Source organism: Fukomys damarensis, unplaced genomic scaffold (genome assembly GCF_012274545.1).
Source record: "Fukomys damarensis isolate Sample0158 unplaced genomic scaffold, DMR_v1.0_HiC HiC_scaffold_1, whole genome shotgun sequence".
Classification (NCBI taxonomy): domain Eukaryota; kingdom Metazoa; phylum Chordata; class Mammalia; order Rodentia; family Bathyergidae; genus Fukomys; species Fukomys damarensis.
In genome coordinates, this window is record NW_022900913.1 from 50,639,501 (window position 1) to 50,658,743 (window position 19,243).

The 19,243-nt window shown below is 34.3% G+C and overlaps 1 protein-coding gene across 8 annotated transcripts in view; it reads left to right on the forward strand.

Moving 5' to 3' along the window:
- Srek1 (splicing regulatory glutamic acid and lysine rich protein 1) overlaps positions 1-19,010 on the forward strand; it is a 36,741-nt gene extending 17,731 nt beyond the window's left edge. For 3 of the 8 annotated variants that reach the window (XM_019209453.2, XM_019209452.2, XM_019209456.2), the window contains 11 exons: positions 1,007-1,171; positions 1,306-1,484; positions 2,770-2,900; positions 3,709-3,823; positions 9,012-9,131; positions 9,483-9,857; positions 12,113-12,115; positions 13,629-13,706; positions 13,907-13,924; positions 16,566-16,710; positions 18,335-19,010. In XM_019209453.2, coding sequence (XP_019064998.1) covers positions 1,007-1,171; positions 1,306-1,484; positions 2,770-2,900; positions 3,709-3,823; positions 9,012-9,131; positions 9,483-9,857; positions 12,113-12,115; positions 13,629-13,706; positions 13,907-13,924; positions 16,566-16,710; positions 18,335-18,484 — 1,479 coding nt within the window. In that variant the 3' untranslated portion in view covers positions 18,485-19,010. Of the gene's footprint in view, positions 1-1,006; positions 1,172-1,305; positions 1,485-2,769; positions 2,901-3,708; positions 3,824-9,011; positions 9,132-9,482; positions 9,858-12,112; positions 12,116-13,628; positions 13,720-13,828; positions 13,925-16,565; positions 16,711-18,334 lie in introns of those variants that run through there. The other 5 variants (XM_019209454.2, XM_010637266.3, XM_010637265.3 and 2 more) reach the window with 5 other exon arrangements.
- Positions 19,011-19,243: the final 233 nt, after the last annotated feature.

Consider the following 19,243-nt stretch of genomic DNA (forward strand, 5'->3'; position numbering starts at 1 on the left):
GAATTTGAAAATAAATAAAGGATTGGGAATGTAGCTTAGTGTGAAGATCCTGGGTTCAATCGTCGTCAGTATTTCCCAAAACAACATATTCTTTAATGTGTGAATTTATTAATGTTCTGGGAAGATGAAGGGTTTTTTTCTTTTCCTACCATACCATATTTAAGAACTTAGTATTTTAGATATTTCTCAGGTGAAGTTTGTCTCTATTTTCAGGTTTACTGAGGTTTAAGTTAATAACTCAGCAAAATGAGATGCTGTGAAAATGATTAGGAATTCATTGAATTGATAGTTTTGAATGACCAACTACAGTTGACTCTTATTTGTGAATTCTGTATTCATGAATTCACTTAATAAGTCAAAATCGATTGAAACCTGAAATCACTATTTGCAATACTTTGAAGCTGTTTACAGAAATACACAGAGAAAATGCTAATTGTGCTTATTTTCAATAAAGTCAAATTGCCACTTTGCCTTCTGTTTTGACACTCATGCTGTAAAACCAGCATACTTTTGTGGTTTGTTTAGTGCTACATTTTTTTGAAGTTTTGTGTTTTTGGTTATTTTGCTGTGTAGACAAGCCACCATACATATGCTAATGAAAGTGCTTTTAGGAACAAATTGTGTGTGTTAGAGGAACAGAATATTCTTAGTTGTGGTAAATCACCAACACATATTAAATAAGATGCTTTCACACAAACACCTGTAAGAAAGAGTTACATATTTAGTAGTTTATGAAAATATTGTAACCAGAGTCTCCCAGTAATGTGACCTTGTATCTTCTCTGGGAACAATGGTAATATTGTTATAGAGCATAACTACTTTTAATGAGTCTCTCAAAACTAAAGTGACCTCACTTTTAATAATTCAGAAGAATGCGTAGCTTAAAGGTAAGAGTCCTTAGTTGTTCATTTTTGTTAAGTTGATCCATTTTTCAAGATTAGAGAATGGTAGTTTTAGATATTAATAGAAAATGTATGCTGTTGTATTTGTTTTTTTCCCCTTATAGCTTGGAGTTTCACTTAGCAGTTTGGGAGCTATACCAGCAGCAGCGCTAGATCCCAACATTGCAACACTTGGAGAGATACCACAACCACCACTAATGGGAAATGTAGATCCTTCCAAAATTGATGAAATTAGGAGAACAGTCTATGTTGGAAATTTGAATTCCCAGGTAACTATATAAAAGAAGAAACCAAGTTGCAGTACCTCTTACTCTCTCTTCTTAAAACTCATATTGGTAAAGTAATATATACTTGATTTTTTTGAAAGAATACATTATTAAAAGTGTCAACTTGGTTTCCTCAGACAACGACAGCTGATCAACTACTTGAATTTTTTAAACAAGTTGGAGAAGTGAAGTTTGTGCGGATGGCAGGTGATGAGACTCAGCCAACTCGGTTTGCTTTTGTGGAATTTGCAGACCAAAATTCTGTACCAAGGGCCCTTGCTTTTAATGGAGTTATGTTTGGAGACAGGCCACTGAAGTAAGAAATCCTAAACAAAAAAATTTTAATGATTAAAGTATATTGGATGGAATTAGACTTTTTTCTTTTCAGTAGTAACTGGTAATTTGTGGAAAAGAAAACTTAAGTAGATTAATGAAATATAAGCCATTTTAGCCTTTTAATTTCTTAAAGTTGTATTTGAGGGCATTTGTCTTATTTTCTCATTTTCTGTTTTGAAGGTCTGATATACTAGTAACATAACCTTACATAATGGTATTGTCTTTTTCTGTAAGTTTTGATGTGGTTTGGTTTTGTGACATGACTAGATTTATGTGTTAGGTTGAACCACATTCAGTAATAAGAATTTTGCTAAATTTCAAATCCCAGGAAGAAAACAAATATCTAGCAGTGTTTTAAACCAGACATTTGACTTTTAGAATTTGTTCAGACCTTGTTTGTAAAAAAAAAAATTATGTAGTCTTTCAGATACTCAAGTCTAGAAATTCTATTTTATGCAGATTAAGGCAGACAATTTTATCTGTTTCATAGGTGATTGTTTTAGTTACACAGTTTGATCAGTATTTTGCTGTTAAAGGACAAATAACTGTTCTTAGTAGGTGTTTATCTTCACTGTGGAATAGGTAAGGCGTTGCATATCCGATTCAGATGAAGCCTCAGTGAAGCTTCTCTCGCCTAGTAGTAAAAGTCTTACCAGATCCCTCCCACATTTAGAGGTGTGTCTAGCCTGGGTGTGGTGGTGCACACCTGTGATCCCAGCACTTGGCGGCTGAGGCAGGAGAATCGCAGAGTTCGAGGCCAAGCCTGGTCTACATAGTGGGTTTAAGATCAGCCTGAACTGATGAGCAAGACCCTGTCTGAACCAAAAAAAAAAAAAGTGTGTCTAAGCCATGAAACAGGGTTGATTAAAATGGTGCATATAATATAGAGCTTTTCCTTCTTCATCCTGCCAGGGTACACTGATTAACAACAGAATCTCACACTCTTAGCCTAAAAAGGATTCATTTTAATATTGCTGTCAATGTTACGATTTATTATAATTTTAATCTACGTAGATACTTGCTCTGATCTGTTTGTGCTATTCAAAGAAGTTGGCAGGAGTAGCCTTTTCCTTTTCACTTTTAGCAAGAGATGAAGGGAAGTGGGAATGAGATTGTGGATGTGAAATTGTTGATTCTTTATTTAGCTTATAAATGTGCTTCTGACTTGTCCTCAGATTTTAAATAAGTATCATATAAACATTTAAGGGTTTTATGTTTTATAAAATATGGTGTGTATTTGTGATATGCCAATATTTTTAATTTAGAATAAATCACTCCAACAATGCAATAGTAAAACCCCCTGAGATGACACCTCAGGCTGCAGCTAAAGAATTAGAAGAAGTAATGAAGCGAGTACGGGAGGCTCAATCATTTATCTCAGCAGCCATTGAACCAGGTAAGGCCATATAGTGTTGTTACACAGGTCACAGTTTAAAGATCACAGAATCTTAGAACTGGAAGGAATTTTAGAAATTGTATTGTTCAGTCCCTTTGTTCTACCAATAAGAAGAATGAAACTCAAGAAATAGTAAGTGGCTTACTCAAAGAACGACTTAGAATGTATCGGTCCTTTCCCATAATCCCAAATTTTGAGGCATTTTAGCCTGAGTTAATTAGCTCTTTATATTTTAATAGCAAAATTATTGTTCAAACTGATTGGCTGAAATTAAAGTGTTATTGTGAGGCTAAAAAGGAAAGTGCAGATGTATTTAAACTGTTGAAATCAAGCAGGCTTACTTTCCTTAAAGTTTTAATTTAAAAGCTAGAAAAGAACTGTGATTTAGAAAAAAATACAGATATTCATAATAAGTAAAGGAACAAACTTGTGTTACTAAATTATCCTTTGAATTTTTGAAATTAACACTCAGAACTTAAGCTTCAGTTCCAGCAGGATAAAGGAAGAATGTAAAATCATTGTTATAGGAATTGCAGACATGTTTTAATCGTACATTATGGCAGCAACAAAATATTACGAACAGCTGTTTATAATCATCTGGTTTGTATGTACTGCTGCAGGGTGGCTGCACTCAACGAGTTTATGCAATGACTTTCTTGGATGTTTCTGAAGGATAATTGCACAGGCGGAGGATGTACAGAGAGTAGGCCCCTTGCACTATATGTGGTACATTCCACTTGTGCCTAATTATTAACTGGGATCTTTAATTGTTCTGAGCTTACACTGCAAAGTGGTTTTTTCCTCCCAGAGTCTGGAAAGAGCAGTGAAAGAAAAGGCGGTCGATCTCGTTCCCACACTCGCTCAAAGTCCAGGTCTAGCTCAAAATCCCATTCTAGAAGGAAAAGATCACAGTCAAAACACAGGTGAGATTTTCTACTATCATATTTTATATTTTTTCAATTTTGTATTTCAGAATTTATGAATTTTTGTTAAAATAACAATTTAGAAATTTCATAATGTTCATCTGGAAGTATAGTTACCTTTAGAAACTGCTTTGATTATAATACTGTAGTTAGGATGAAGTTTCATCTGATACTTTTTAATATTTCAATGGATTTTCAGTTTTAGATGTTGTTTTTCTATCTGAAAGTGCTCTTTTCTTGGGCTGGGGATGTAGCTCAGTGGTAGAGCTTGCCTAGCATGTGTGAGACCCTGGGTTTTATCCCTAGTACCCGAAAAAATAAGGTGCTCTTTTGATTTTTTCTAATAGTAAACTAGTCTTTATATAGAAATGGCAGGAACTTTTCATTCTTCATATTAAGAAAAGGGAACATATTTATTGGCTATGCTGAAAGTATTGCTTGGGTTGCAGCTATTTTTCTCTCCCAGTGCATTCCCAGAATACCCCAGGGGTGATTCCAAGCAGTTTTATTTCCCCAGGATCATGTGCCAAGTGGAGTACTTCAAGTCCTTGGTACTCCTGCTGATAAGAGCCTGTGCCCACTACTGAAACCATGCAGTAACATGGAACCTCAGCAATGACATAGTCCTTTGGTTAAGCTCTGTTTGTGTTGTGTTTATCCTATTTTTATCATAGCTATAGCTTTTTAATTTTCTCTTTTATCTATCATTGCTTTGTGGTTGGTGCAAAGGAGAACTCAAAGTGTAAAGCATACCATCTTGATTGGAAGTACCTTAAGAAATCTGTTGTCTTCTGCCTTTAGGGTGTGAATGGGGCTTTGAAAGGGTATATAGTGTACCCCAATTGCATGTTGTCAATCTTATCTTGATGTGGTATGGAAAAGTGTGCATGTATGCATGTTGTGGGGGTACTACAGAAGGAGATGGTTTGTGGTGAAGGAAAGAACTGGGGTACTGTACGTTGAGCCTCACAAGCAAGCTCAGTTTAGCTTGTTTTTCTGTGATGAAGGAGATTTTCAAGGAATGAAAAACTATGATTGTTCTTTGATTCTAATAAATCATATTTCTAGCTATTTGCTATTATATACTTCCCTATTCTTAGTTTGAAGAATCTTTGGAATATTGTTTTATTATTTATTAGATCTTACAGTAAGGCAAATTCAGAATCAAGTGAAGGTAATTTGTTTTATGTACAAGAAATGTTAGAGTTGGAGAAAGCAAGTTGGGTACTAGACTGTGGGCATTTCCAGATGTTGACACGATATGGTTAGGGTAAAGGAGTTAAAGGAAATAGAAAATTTTGTGGAAGAATAATTTCTCTGAGGAAAAAGGGGCCAATGTCCTGAATCTTGTTCTGAGTGGTTTACTATAAGAAAAAGTCAAACTTCAAGGCTGGAAAAACTAAAACTTGATGATTAACATTGTTTCCTTGATAATCTAAAGCTTTATGTGTTTTTGAAATTAAAACAAATATTTTGCCTATTTTGTCCACTACTCATTTTAAGACTTTTGTTTTAATTACTCTATATATGGATATATTCTTTCTCCAGGGTTTTTATTATTCTGTCTGCACTGAAATTTATTAATTGTGGTTGGTAGTCATGAGAGCACTTTCATATTGTAGATCTATGTTCCAAGGCTTTTGTTTTATTTTGTTTTTAGTCAGCACATTCTACTTTTATTAAACATGCATACAGAGATACATACCCTTTACTGACTTCATAAATACAAAAGAGGATGACTTCTCTTAAAAGGAGGGGAAAAGAAAATATCTTACTGATATTTGAAAGGCAGCTATGCTCACTACTATACCGCCAACAAAGGCATCTTTCTGATATTTGGCTTAAGGCTCTTGACCTGGAAGAGCCCTTGTCTCCCCCTGGAGTCAAGGAGATGATGGCAGGCCTTTCTTGGCTTTTCAGCCTGTGCCAATAGGCACTGGTATTCTTGACTCTTGCTTTATTAGGAACCTTTGCTCTTGGGCCCATGCTCCTCTTTCCCCTCATCTGCAGATGCTTCTAGAGTTTGTTTCTCCAGGAACAGAAAGACAGCTACTGTTCACCTAGGAGAACTTAAAAATTTGCTTTTGTAAAAGAAGAGTTCTGGTCACCTAAGAGAGAAGTGGAGGAAGGTTGAATAATGATTACTAAAGTACAGTTAAATGATAGTAATAAGGTCTTATGTTCCACAGTACAGTTGAAAGACTAGTTTACAATGATTTGTTATATACTTACAAAGCACCAAAAGAGTTTAGAGGTTCCCAGCACAAAGAAATAGTAAATATTTAAGGAGCTGGAAATGATGTTATTGTGATTGTTCACTATACCTTGTATACATGTATCGAATTTCTATACTGTATCATCCCATAAATATGTACAATTATTACTTGTGTCAGTTAAAAAAGAATGAGGCCAGGTCTGGTAGTGAATGCCTATAATCCCAGCACTTGGGAGGCTGATGCATGAAGATCACTGCAAGTTCAAGGCCAACCTGGGCTGAAAGTGAGTTCAAGGCCAGACTGAATTGCATGGTGATGCCCTGTCTCAAAAACAAAACAAAATTTTTAGAAAATTAGAGCCACCCTCCTCCCCCATAAGCTCCACTTTCCTTTTTCTGTTCCTTTCTCTTATAAGGAAGGGAAGAGGGGATTTCCTGTGGCAGTGTCTTTGGCTAGTTCTTAGGAGATGCATTTCTACTTTGTCCGAATTTGATACGTTTTATTCTTAAAAGAGTCTTAGAAAAGGTGGCCAATACTATAATTATAATTTTAAGGTAAGTAACCTTTGCAGAATAGCATAGGAATTATAAGGCATTTTATAATGTTTTAATGGAAAACAAATGATTTACAAATGAACTTTGAAGCAATATGATGGTAAGTTGCTATGTATTTATAATTTAATTAAAAATATAATTTTGTAAATTATTAAAATTCAGAAACTTAATAACAACTCTTCTTTATCTTTGGTTACATTAGACCTATTCTTCACTGCCTTTAGCATTCTTAACCAGAACACTACTAGTGGGTGAGATAGAGACATGAAATATTTAATGTCAAAATTCAAATACAATAATTACTCTTGAGCAGTGACTTTTGAACTCTCGGGACCTACAGGGTAAGGTAGGAAGCCAAATGATCAGTGCTTTTTTTTTTTTTCTTTTTATTATTATTAACTCATATTTATTAGGGCTATACTCATAAAAGAAGTTTATTAATATTGGAAAGCACTGCTTTGAGGAAAGCAAAAGAGTTGTTTATATTTTTAGCAGGGCTAACTAGAACACAAATCTTAAACCTTTTTACTAAGCATATAAAAGCAAAGACACTTTAAAAGATTAGCCTATGTGAATATATATGAGTGGACTAAAAATGTCCTCAGTTTTATAGTTTTGTCTTAATATCTACTACTTGACCCTCACATCTCTCAGATACTAATTGATAAAGATTTAAACTAACTGAATGATCTTATATTAAACAGGTGATATAAAGACAAACACCTTAAAGTCATATAATAGATGAGTAATTGAAAATTAGCTATAAGAAAACAAATTTTGACTAACCAAAAAATGTATTTTGAAATAAGATTTCAGTGCTGGGGATTTAGCTCAGTGGTTCCGCCACCTGCTTTGCAAGTGCAAGGTCCCAAGTTTGATCCCTGGTACTCCCCCCCAAAAAATTTCAAGCCAAGCATGGTGATGCACACCTGTCATCCCTGTACTCTGGGAAAATGATGCAAGTTCAAGCCCTGTCTGCCCAATTTAGATCTTGCCTTAAAATAATTATATTAAAAAAGGGATGGGGATATATAAAGTTGAGTGTGAAGGTCCATATGGGGTTGTGAGGTATTGAGTATTATCTGGGGAATATTTTTATTTCATAACATACCACAATTATGATCATTTGACCATTATAGATATTGTAATTTAATATATTGAAACATAACCATCAAGATGATCATCTTACTTGTGGGAGTTCATTAGACCTCCTTTGAATGCAAAATGTAATGTAAAGTTTATATTTGTGTTAAATTTTGATGATGATGATACTGAGAATTAAATTTAAGTGTTTTCTCTGTGCCAGAGACTGCAAGATAGTTTTCCATACATTGTATGATTTAATTGTCATGATAGCTGTAGGAGATGGAGGTGTGATTTTTAATCTGTGAGGTTAGTGACTAGCCAAAGGCATCAGAGAGATAGTGGATGACAGTGCTGGCTTTCAGAGCCAGCTGGTTATACTCTAAAGTTGGTGGTGAGTCTAATCTCTTTATTATTTAAGTTATGTGTATCTGTCTTATATTTTAATGAGTAGTGTCTGGGATACTTCATTATGAAGGAAATTGCCAAAACCCCATTTCTTCATTTGGAAAGGGGGCCTGTTCAGAATGGAAATGACAGTTGTTTTGCCTAGGGGAATTTCAGTAATAAAGTATTCTTTCAATAGCTATGATTATAGTTAGAGCTGTAGTCAAGGCTTTGCAAATCTAACATTTGTAGATAGTTTTCCTGTCACAGTAGCACTGTCATTAAGTCCTGTGCTTCCTTAGCCATCATTTTTAATGTTTGTTGTGATAAACAGTACACAGCTATGTGTAGATATTACTTTGAATTGGCCGGGTGTGGTGGCACATACTTGTTATCAATCCTAGCACTTGGAAGGTTGAGGCAGGAGGATCACCATGAGTGTGAGCTTTAGCTTCAGAGTGATTTCCAGGCTAGCCTGAATGAACTACACAGTAGTTCTACACAGTAAGATACTGGATTTTTTTTTTTTTTTTTTTGGTCTAAAAAAAAAAAAGACTTTGAACTATGTAACCACTACATTATTACCCATCAAGATGAGTCGAAAGACAATTTATGGCATTGAAAACTTAGACTGTGGAAAATGTCTGTCTTCTATAATTGAGGCATATACTAATTTAAAAAAAATTACTTCTTGGAAATAGCCTAATTATGACTTAGAAAATAGCTATCAAATTCTTTGTTTTGTGTTCTAGACAAAATATCTGGTAAAGTTGCCAGTAAATAAACTTAATTTCTGGTAATCTAACTCATTATGTAAGGCAAATTTTTAAATGTTGATAAATACCATTAGGATATACTTTTTAATTCTCTTAGGAGAGTCCTTCAGTTTTTTTATAATTGAAAATCTAAGAATAAGTTTTGATTTTCTAACAACTTATTTTCCTTCAGGAGTAGATCCCATAACAGATCACGTTCAAGACAGAAGGATAGACGTAGATCTAAGAGCCCACATAAAAAACGCTCTAAATCAAGGGAGAGACGGAAATCAAGGAGTCGTTCACGTTCACGGTTAGTTTTAGAGAAATTATGAATGATTCTGTTACTAATTAATTTTTCTTGAGTGGTTTGGGTTTTAATGAGAAATAAATTTTCTGTGATTCTTTTAGTAATGAAGGATTAATCTTGAGTGCCACTGATTGGAACCTGATGGTCAGTATGACTCATGAGGTTTCCAGACAACTCAGCTCACCCTGGTAATTGCTTTGTTGAGCAACTTCGTGTGCACTGGAGTTACATAGGAATTTATATGTAATGTCTGTAGCCATTGTAAATAGTTTTGTGTTAATTGCTGAAGAAAGAGGGAGGTCTCTGTGGGGAGACTTATTTTAGTTATCAATTTATCTTTCTTTGTTTCTCAAGGGACAAGAGAAAAGATACTCGGGAAAAGATGAAGGAAAAGGAAAGAGTTAAAGAGAAAGATAGAGAAAAGGAAAGGGAAAAAGAGAGAGAGAGGGAAAAGGAACGTGAAAAAGAAAAGGAACGGGGGAAAAACAAAGACCGGGACAAAGAACGAGAAAAAGAACGGGAAAAGGACAAGGAAAAGGACAGAGACAAGGAGCGGGAAAAAGAGCATGAAAAGGAACGAGACAAAGAGAAGGAAAAGGAACAGGACAAAGAAAAGGAACGAGAAAAGGACAGATCCAAAGAGATAGATGAAAAAAGGAAGAAGGATAAAAAGTCCAGAACACCACCCAGAAGTTACAATGCATCAAGAAGATCTCGTAGTTCCAGCAGGTTTGATAGTGCTTTAGAAATTTTTTTTTTAACCAAGAGGTTTAATGATGACAAATGAAAATGCAAAGTTTTAACTGAGAAATTGTTTTATGCAAGCTGAACCCATATAGCAATATTGAAACATTTCTCCCTCCCTAACTGTAAAGTAGATATTTTTCTAGCTGAGGGATTGCTACAGTATTGAACCTGTAAGGAGGAAGAGATGATAGTTGGATACAATTATCTGAAAAATTTTAGCTGTCCTTCATAATGAATGATCCTGGCTAATTTATTATCATCATTTTTGTTTTCTTACAGGTTAGATGTTAGGGGAAGGTATTTTAAAATTGTTATGTGTGTTTATATACATATACCTATACACACACACACACATATATATTAACCTCACATATACACACGTGTGTGTATATATATATTAATATAAATATATGTTTTTAAATGAACCTCTTAGGTGTCTGTATTTCTTTGGAAACTGGTAAATTTTAACATGCAAAATAGTTTGTGGAGTTGCAGTTTCATTCTTTGACATCTATATTGGTTTTTACCTCTATTGAGTACATGACATTTAGATTTTGAGCTGGGTGTGGTGGTGCACACCTATAATACCAGCACTTGGGAGGCTGAAGTGGGAGAATTGCCATGAGTTTGAGGTCAGCCTGGAATACATAGTGAGAACCTATCTAAAAATAAACAAAACCCCAACCCAGACATTTACATTTTGATTCTTTGTCAAATGTTAGATTTCTTCTCCCCTTTAGGACTGGTCTCTAGATTTATTAATAGTGCATTGCCACCAGGTGGCAGCAGGTTACCAATGAATCTTCCTCAAGCTTATCTAAATTCCCTATATTCCATAACAATAAAATTTCTAACTTACATCAAAGTGTGTCTTAAAATTAAAAATACATATTTTAGCATAAATAATTCTTCATAGCAAACAATCTGAGATCAAGGAATATTGAAAAATTTGTGAATTTGAGAATATATTCTTTTTTGGTGTGGGGAATTGAATTCATGACCTTGGCACTTGTGAGGCAGGCGTGGTGCCACTAGCTAAATCCCTGGCCAAAGAGTATATTCTTAATTCTAGTCTTTGACGAATAGCAAAAGACAAACAGCAGACTTTTTCACAGTTCACTCTATTCAGTTCTCACAACAAGTTTATAAAAAGATAGTTGTTATTGTTGTTTTAAAAATATGAGGAAGCCTGGTGTGGTGGCACACACCTGTAATCCCAGCACTCAGGAGGCTGAGGCAGGAGGATTGCTGTGAGTTCGAGACCAGCCTGGGCTACATAGTTCCAGGTCAGTCTCAACTATAGAGTGAGATCCTGTCTCAACCAAAAACATAAAAAACGAAACTGAAGCTTAGAGGAAATGGTCCATCTGTCCTGTAGTTTATTATCAGAGGTATAGTGTACCCCTTTTCCTGCTTTTTAGAAATTAAGTTTGAGAATTTTCTACCAAGTATTTGGTACCTGCTTTTAGACACTGCTTTAGAACTGTAAAGTTGAAAGCAATAGTTTATGTTACAGTGGTGTTTAAAATAGATTACAGTGACATTTCAGCACATTGAACCAAAAATTGAAGAAAAACTTACACATCTTTTGTTATAGTTAATCAGTGTAGCCTGTGACTGCATCTTTACTGCAAAGTGGTTTTACTGATTGTGTCATACATGCTTTTGTGATTATGTGACTATTTAGACATCCTTTGCCACGCCATATTGTTTTGGTTTCTTTTTGATAGCTTAACTCTTTCTGAAGACTTTGAAATGTTTAATTGCTTACTGGCCATTTTAAGTCACTTTATCTTTTAAAAGTTCTGATGGTCACATTTAGTCCTATTTTAAAATAACCTCTGTGGCCTGGACAATAAGAGATGGCTAGCAGTTAGATTAGTTCATAAAGTTCAACAGTTTGGAATGTTTTTCCTTCTGAAAAGCTTAACAAAGGCTTAAGTTTCTCTATTGTATAGTATTTTCCAGCTTTCCAGATGTCAGTGAAATAGGAGACATTCTGATTGCTCAAAACAGGCTACATTTTTATTTCCAATAATGTCTCATCTGTCTGTCTTTCATATCTGTTTCCATGTTTACAGTATTGGGGATTAAATCCTGATCCTTTGCACTGAGCTATATCCCCAGAAATTTTGTTTTTAAAGAGACAGGGTCTTGCTAAGTTGTGTAGGAATTGAAATTTTAAAAAATATTAAAGTGTTGCCTAATAGATATTTTTTCTTTCTTTTTTTTTGTAGGGGGTGAGTACCGGGGATCAAACTCAGGACCTTGCATTTGCAAGGCAGGCATGGTGTCACAGAGCTAAATCCCTGCCCTATTTAAAAAAAATGTCTGCACTTTAAAGTTATTATCAATAAAAATAAGTCCACAAAACGAGAACTAGGAGTGTAGCCCATTGTGAGGCTCTGGGTTTGGTTTTCAGCACTGGAAAAAAAAGAAAGGAAGGGGAAAAATTTATTGAGTATCTACTTTGTGCCAGACTCTATGGTTGGTACTTAATGTATAATGCTTTATCCTTATAATGACACTGTAAGATTTGAGTTATTAATTACCTTTATTTCCCAATTGACTAAACAGGCTCAGGCTAAATAATATTGTGTTCACAAAGCTCTTGTGTTTCTTTGGTCTTTTTGAATATCTCCTTATGTATATCAATAATCATACAAGCTTTATTTTTTAATTTTAGGAATGAAAAATAAAAGAGATGTTGAGAACTTGAATTTGAGAGGATCAATTTGTTTCAGCTACTGTGTGGTCAACTGATTATCTGAGCTCCTTATTAGAGATCATTGTATATGTTAATCATTTAATGCATATATCCTTACATCTTGTCCCTTGAATTATGGACATGGTGAAGTTTATTGTTTCTAAGTTGACCACTCTTAAAAACAAAGTAATTTATAGCACGCATCATTTGCTAATAGGTTTAACATAAGTTTTTTTTTTGTTTGTTTGTTTGTTTGTTTTCTTGAGACAGGGTCTCACTATGTAGTTGAGACTGACCTGCAACTCACTATGTAGCCCAGGCTGGTCTCAACTCACAGTGATCCTCCTACCTCAGCCTCCCGAGTGCTGGGATTACAGGCGTGCACCACCACTTCTGGCTTAACATAAGTTTTTAATAATAAACCCTGTTAATCTGTTTAGTAACTCTTGCTCTGCCATATTTAAATCCTAGATTTTAGTTTATTATTTTATATCTAAGGAATGTGTAATTGAATAGAATAATAATGATAGGAGGTTGCAGGGAAAAGCAGTTTCTCTATCAAGTGGTATTGACTTAAATGTCTTTTTGTAGACTTCTAATACTTGGCTTAGATTGTATTTTACAAGCTCACTCAGTTTTAAAGAATGTGTTTGTTACAGAATAATACACAGTAGGGCAGAAGGGAGCTCGATACATAACAGGATCTTCTGATAGGTAAAACGTGTTTTAGATGCTGCAAAAAAACATTTTTTTTTGGAGAGAGTCTGGGTATCATTTGTAGTTTTTCTATTCAAGCTTTGGAGGCTAGAGATGTAGCTTAGTGGCCTAGTGCTTGCCTAGCATGCACAAGGTCCAGGGTTCTTCCCCAGCACTGCAAAAAAAAAAAAAACAAAAAACAAAACAAAAAACAATAAAAAACATAAATAGAATAAATTAAATAAACAGGCCTCTGAGAAGGGCTATTTCAAAGTACCAGAAACCCTTTGCTTTTATTTTTTTGAATTGCCTGTTATTTCACATGTTATTGACCTATTTTTGGCTTTCAGGGATAGGCGCAGGAGGAGAAGCAGGAGTTCTTCCAGGTCACCGAGAACATCAAAAGCCATAAAAAGGAAATCTTCCAGGTCTCCATCTTAAATAAACAGGCCTCTGAGAAGGGCTATTTCAAAGTACCAGAAACCCTTTGCTTTTATTTTTTTGAATTGCCTGTTATTTCAGTTGTTATTGACCTATTTTTGGCTTTCAGGGATAGGCGCAGGAGGAGAAGCAGGAGTTCTTCCAGGTCACCGAGAACATCAAAAGCCATAAAAAGGAAATCTTCCAGGTCTCCATCCCCTAGAAGGTTAGTTTTAGGCATAATCTAAAACTAAAGAAGAGGATGCAGGAAATAAAAAACTTTTCAGAATTATATTTTCAGTCTTTAAAAAAATTTTGTATTTTGAATGAGTAATAACCTTTGTATCCTTCAGAAATTGATCTAAAAAGTATGTGTTGTCTTTCACCCATGTATTTATCTATTCTATCCCCTTAAGTACTTACACTACTAGTTTTTGGATTTAACATTGCTTTGTAGTATACATATGTGTAGAAAATTTCCCAGAAATGGTATTGTCAAGTTAAAAGGTGTGTTTATAATAGCTACAACAGATTGTTGTCAGAGTTACAGGTTTTTGTGCATTTGGTAAGAAGTGGCATCATCATTCGTATAATTTTAGTTGCATTTCTCTTATTACATGTGAAGGTAAACCATTTTCATATAGTTCAAGTCCTGTTATATTTCCTTTTCTGTGATTTTATACTTTATTTTTCTGTGAGGTCTTTTTTTCCCCTTTTCTTTTTGTTTTCTATAGCTCTTCTTTTTTTTTTTTTTTTTAATTGAACTCAAGACCTTCCCATTAAGCTACACATTCAGCTCCTTTTATTTATTTCTTTAGAAGCTTTTGTTTTTGTTTTTTTTGAGACAGGGTTTCGCTGTGTACTTCAGGTTGGTCTTGAACTCACTGTGTTGCCCAGGCTGGCCTCAGATTCATGGTGATTCCTCTATCTCAGCCTCCGGAGAGCTGGGATTACAGATGTGTGCCACCATACCTGTCTGCCCTGTTTTTTTTGAGACAAGGTTTTGCTGAGTTACCCAGGCTGGCCTCTAGTTTGAGATTCTGCTGTGTTAGCTACCTGCAGAACTGGGATCACAGGTTTGCACCTCTGTACCTGGCTTTTACAGTTCCTTTTATATTAGGGAGATTATTCTTTATTGATTTGATTATAGATATTCACAATTTGTCATTTCTTTTTGGAAATTTATGAAACTTGATTTATAAAAATTTCTAATTTTCTTTCCTTTTGTGACTTGTGTATTTTGAGTTACAAAATTAAAAAGATCCTTTTCTTGTTCCAAGGTTATGATAAAATTTCCTCATTGTTTCTTGTATTTCTGTAGGGCTTATTTTGCATTGAAATCTTTGGTCTCCTAGATTTTATCCTTAATATGGTATATGCACCCCAGTTTTATTTTTCCAATTTTTTTTTGTTAATCTAATATTATTTAGAAACTCAGATTTTCACACAATTTGATAATGTTGCTTTGTCGTATTCTAAATTTTCTGTATATGTGTGGATCTGAGTCTTCTGTGTTGTTTAATTGGCTCGACTGACCATGTGCTGCTATCCTGTGGTTTTGATTATTAAGATTGTAAAGTATTTTAAAATAATAGGGTCTGAGTATGTAACTTAGTGTTTGCCTAACATGTATGAGACCCTAGGTTTAATTCCCAGGACTGCTCCCCCAGAAAGGTAAGGCTTGTCCTATTTCTAGGCCCCTCATTACTCTGGTTTTTTTTTTAGCTTTCCTAACCATGTATGAATTTTTTTCCATCTGAACATCAGTTGGTTGCTTAGGTTCCAGAAATAACAAGCCTACTAATTTGTGTTATAATTGCATTAAATTTCTAAATTAACTTAGGGAATATTATTAATACAGAGATACAGTAATAAAGCTCTATGATGCTTACTTAGTCTTTCTGTCCAAGAGTGTGATATCTCTTTCTCCTTTATCTGTTGATTCTTAGTGTTTTTCAGAAATGATTGTTTTGTATATATAAATTTCTTAAATTTATTCCTAAGAATTCTTGTTCGTTTTATAGATGAAGTTTTTTTGTCATGATTAGGCATTAAGTTTTTAACATAAGAAAGTTATCGTTCACTGTGTTTATTTTTTAAATCACACTGTGTTACTGATTGTTTTTAGTTTTTTTAATTTGATTTTCTGTGATATTTTAGTTAGAAGAAAAAAATTATTTTAAAAAACTTTACTAAAATATATGTAACATATTTCCCATCAGGGGATTATTTTATTTTCTTGCTTGTGGTTTTTTGTTTTTTTTTGTTTTTTTAATTTAACAAAAGAGCCTAAAACTAAATATAATTGGTCTGTACCCTGTTACTAATTCACATTTTAAACCAAACACAGATGAAAAATATGTGGAAAAAAATTGCATCTACACTAAGTATCTAAACTTTGATTTTTTTTTTTTGTTTTATTTTGTGGTTTTTTTTGTTTTTTCTTTTTTTGGTGTTAGGAACATGTGCTGTCTTTGTGTTCTACCATTGAACTACTCCCCAACCATTACAAGACTTTTATTTCCTTGTCATTTCCCAAACAACATAGCACTGACATTGTATTACTGTCCTTATTCCAGTAATCTTGTATAAATGATTTTCAAAGGTAATAAATTGACAAATACCAAATTGTGTTTTCTGTGAACATATAGTGGCTGCTGCAAAATGACTTGAGTATCTTTAAAAAGCTAACTGGGCTAAGTGGTGGAGTGGAGGGGTTATATGACCTATTTTTGGGTTTTTGTCAAACCAGTGTAGTAGGATGCTTATTTAAAATGCATTATTTTAGATAGTGTTATAAGAGTACTTTATTAAGAACCATAAGTCCTTAATTTCTTGGAAATTAACTGACATCAATATTTTTACAGCAGAAATAAGAAGGATAAAAAGAGAGAAAAAGAAAGGGACCACATGAATGAAAGACGAGAAAGAGAGCGTCCAACCTCTACAAGAAAGAGTTCTAATGATAGAGATGGGAAGGAGAAGCTGGAGAAGAACAGTACTTCAGTTAAAGTAAGAGCAGTGCCTGGTTACTGAATAATTGAGATTGCTCTTTATCACATAGAAGCAGGTTTTTGACTGATTGATTGATTGATTGCAGTACTAGGGATTGAACCCAGTCTTTCCTTTATTTTTTGTTTTGAGACAGGGTCTTGCTACATTGTTGAAGTGCCAGGCTGAGCTCCATTTTGAGATCTTCCTGCCTCAGAGTGCTGGGGATTATAGGTGTGCAACACCATACCCCCACATAAAAGCAATTTTAAGCTGAAAGCTTCATGAGGGCAAGAGTATTTTGTACATTGTTGATATCTTAAAATTTTGTTAATTTTTAAAAATTAGGTTTTAAAGAGATGAGAGCTAATTAAAATTTAAACTGTCACATTCCTTAAGAAAATCAGCATATCAATAAATTCTTTTGAAAAATCTACAGGTAATGAATATTCCTAATATATTTATAAAAATGCTTTTTGTCTTTTGCCATTTTCCTTGATACATGTTTTACTCACTATAGTAAGACTGTTGTTACTGGTTTTATAATAAGTACTTAAAATTAGGTTTGTTGAATATTGTTATGTTACAAAAAACTGAATTCTACCAAGTTTTCTTTCTCTTAGATAATTTAAGGACTTACAAGTTAGTTCCCTGATTATCTTGCTAAAATTTATTTATATTTGGAAATTAGGTGTTCTAGAACTTGCATTGATTGAAAAGAGGTTCATCATTGATGACATGGTAATGTTTACTGAATGTGTTCTGTGTGTCACACACTCTTTGTTATCATTTAATTCTCCTTTAAGCTGAGGACAGAATTTAGACTTATTTTTTTAATTACTGGGAGTTGAACCTAAGGCTTCTTTCTCTCTAGGCAGGCACTACTGCAAAGCTACATCCACTGCCCCTTTTTAAATTTTTGATTGTGAGACAGGGTATTATCTTTCTCAATTTCCCAGGATGGCCTCAAACTTTTGGTTCTCCTGCTTTACCCTCTCAAGTAGCTAGAATTACAAATGTGCACCACTGTGCCTAAACTGGACTATTCTTGAATAGTCTTTTAAAAGAGACATGCTATTAGCTTCCCATTCCTGGACACAGTACTCAGCACCCACAACTTTGATTTGCTCCTGGTTTCAGCCCAGGTTCAGCTCGCTCCAAGGTTATGTGGAGCAAAGCTGCTCAGTGGATGACAAAGCAGAGGAGGGGAAGAGCACCAGAGAGGAAGGGACAAGGGGGCCAGGTACAGACCCCAAGGCTTGGCCTGCATGAGCTACCCAGACACACCCAAAAACAATTTGAGTTGAATGACCACCTTAACGAGCACAGGAATACTGACTTTCTTTTTTCTGTGTTCCCTTGTTTTTGTTTCTCATGGCATTTTTTTGAAGCTCTTTGACTCAGTAGATCTATTCCCCTTTTTTGAATCTGTTGGCAGTATTTATTTTATATTTCCTTAGGACTTTGTTCACTGCATTCTAATTTAGCTTCCATAGATGTTCCATCTTTTATGCCAAGTATAAAGAACATATAATAGAAGAAAATTACCCAGTTTCATTAATTCAGAGGATGAAGTTGTATCATATAGCCATAGTAAAGAGTTCTTGAGGAAAATGGTAAATGTGTATCTTGATATTCATTGTAGGAGAAGGAGCACAGTAAAGAACCAGATTCAAGTGTGGGTAAGGAAGTAGATGATAAGGATACACCAAGGACCGAAGAAAATAAAGTACAGCAAAATGGAAATTGTCAGCCAAATGAAGAAAACCTCTCTACCAAAACAGAAGCTGTATAGGACCAACCAGTGCAACTCTACGCTCAATGCTGGAATGAAATCCAAAGCTTTTAATTCTCTCAACAAGATGTAAACAGGGAAGAAATCTAGTTGAGCATAAAGATAGGTACACCATTTGTCAGGTGATGTCATGGACATCTTGTTACTGAGTAAGGAGATAAAGCACGGACATTGTGAAAGTACCACAGATTACCCAAACTCTTCATTTCTGAAATCTGTGTATTTCCATGATGGCTGACACACTTGTCATGTGGTTTGTTAGTGTTTGCCAAGAACCATTGCAAATAAATTGACCATCAGTCATCCAAATTTGTACTATCCCTAAAGACTGGAGATAAGCATTGGTGGCTCTTTAAAAAAATGCTAGTTACTTAATTTTGTATTGTTTTACTTTTTTAAAAGAAAAATGTCAGTATATACAATTTGATGATGTGCTTGAAATTGGTGCAAATATATACACACAATTGTAAGTGCAAAGTATGTAAGAAGTTTTAACATTTACTTCACAGGATTTAAAGTAATTGTGTTAAATTCTCACTGTTGTGTTTTCTTTTGCTCACTGTTTCGTAGGACAGTGGTTTTTCTTTAAAATAGTTTTACAGATTAAAATTGCTTAAATAAGTGGATTAAAAAAACAACTGACAATGCATGCTACTATTCTCTTTCAAAAGGAAGAGCAATTGTGTTGAATGCTAATAGTAATGTATTAGTATTCAGTGTTTAAAATCATTTGGTCTGTCCACAAATTAAGCATTTTTT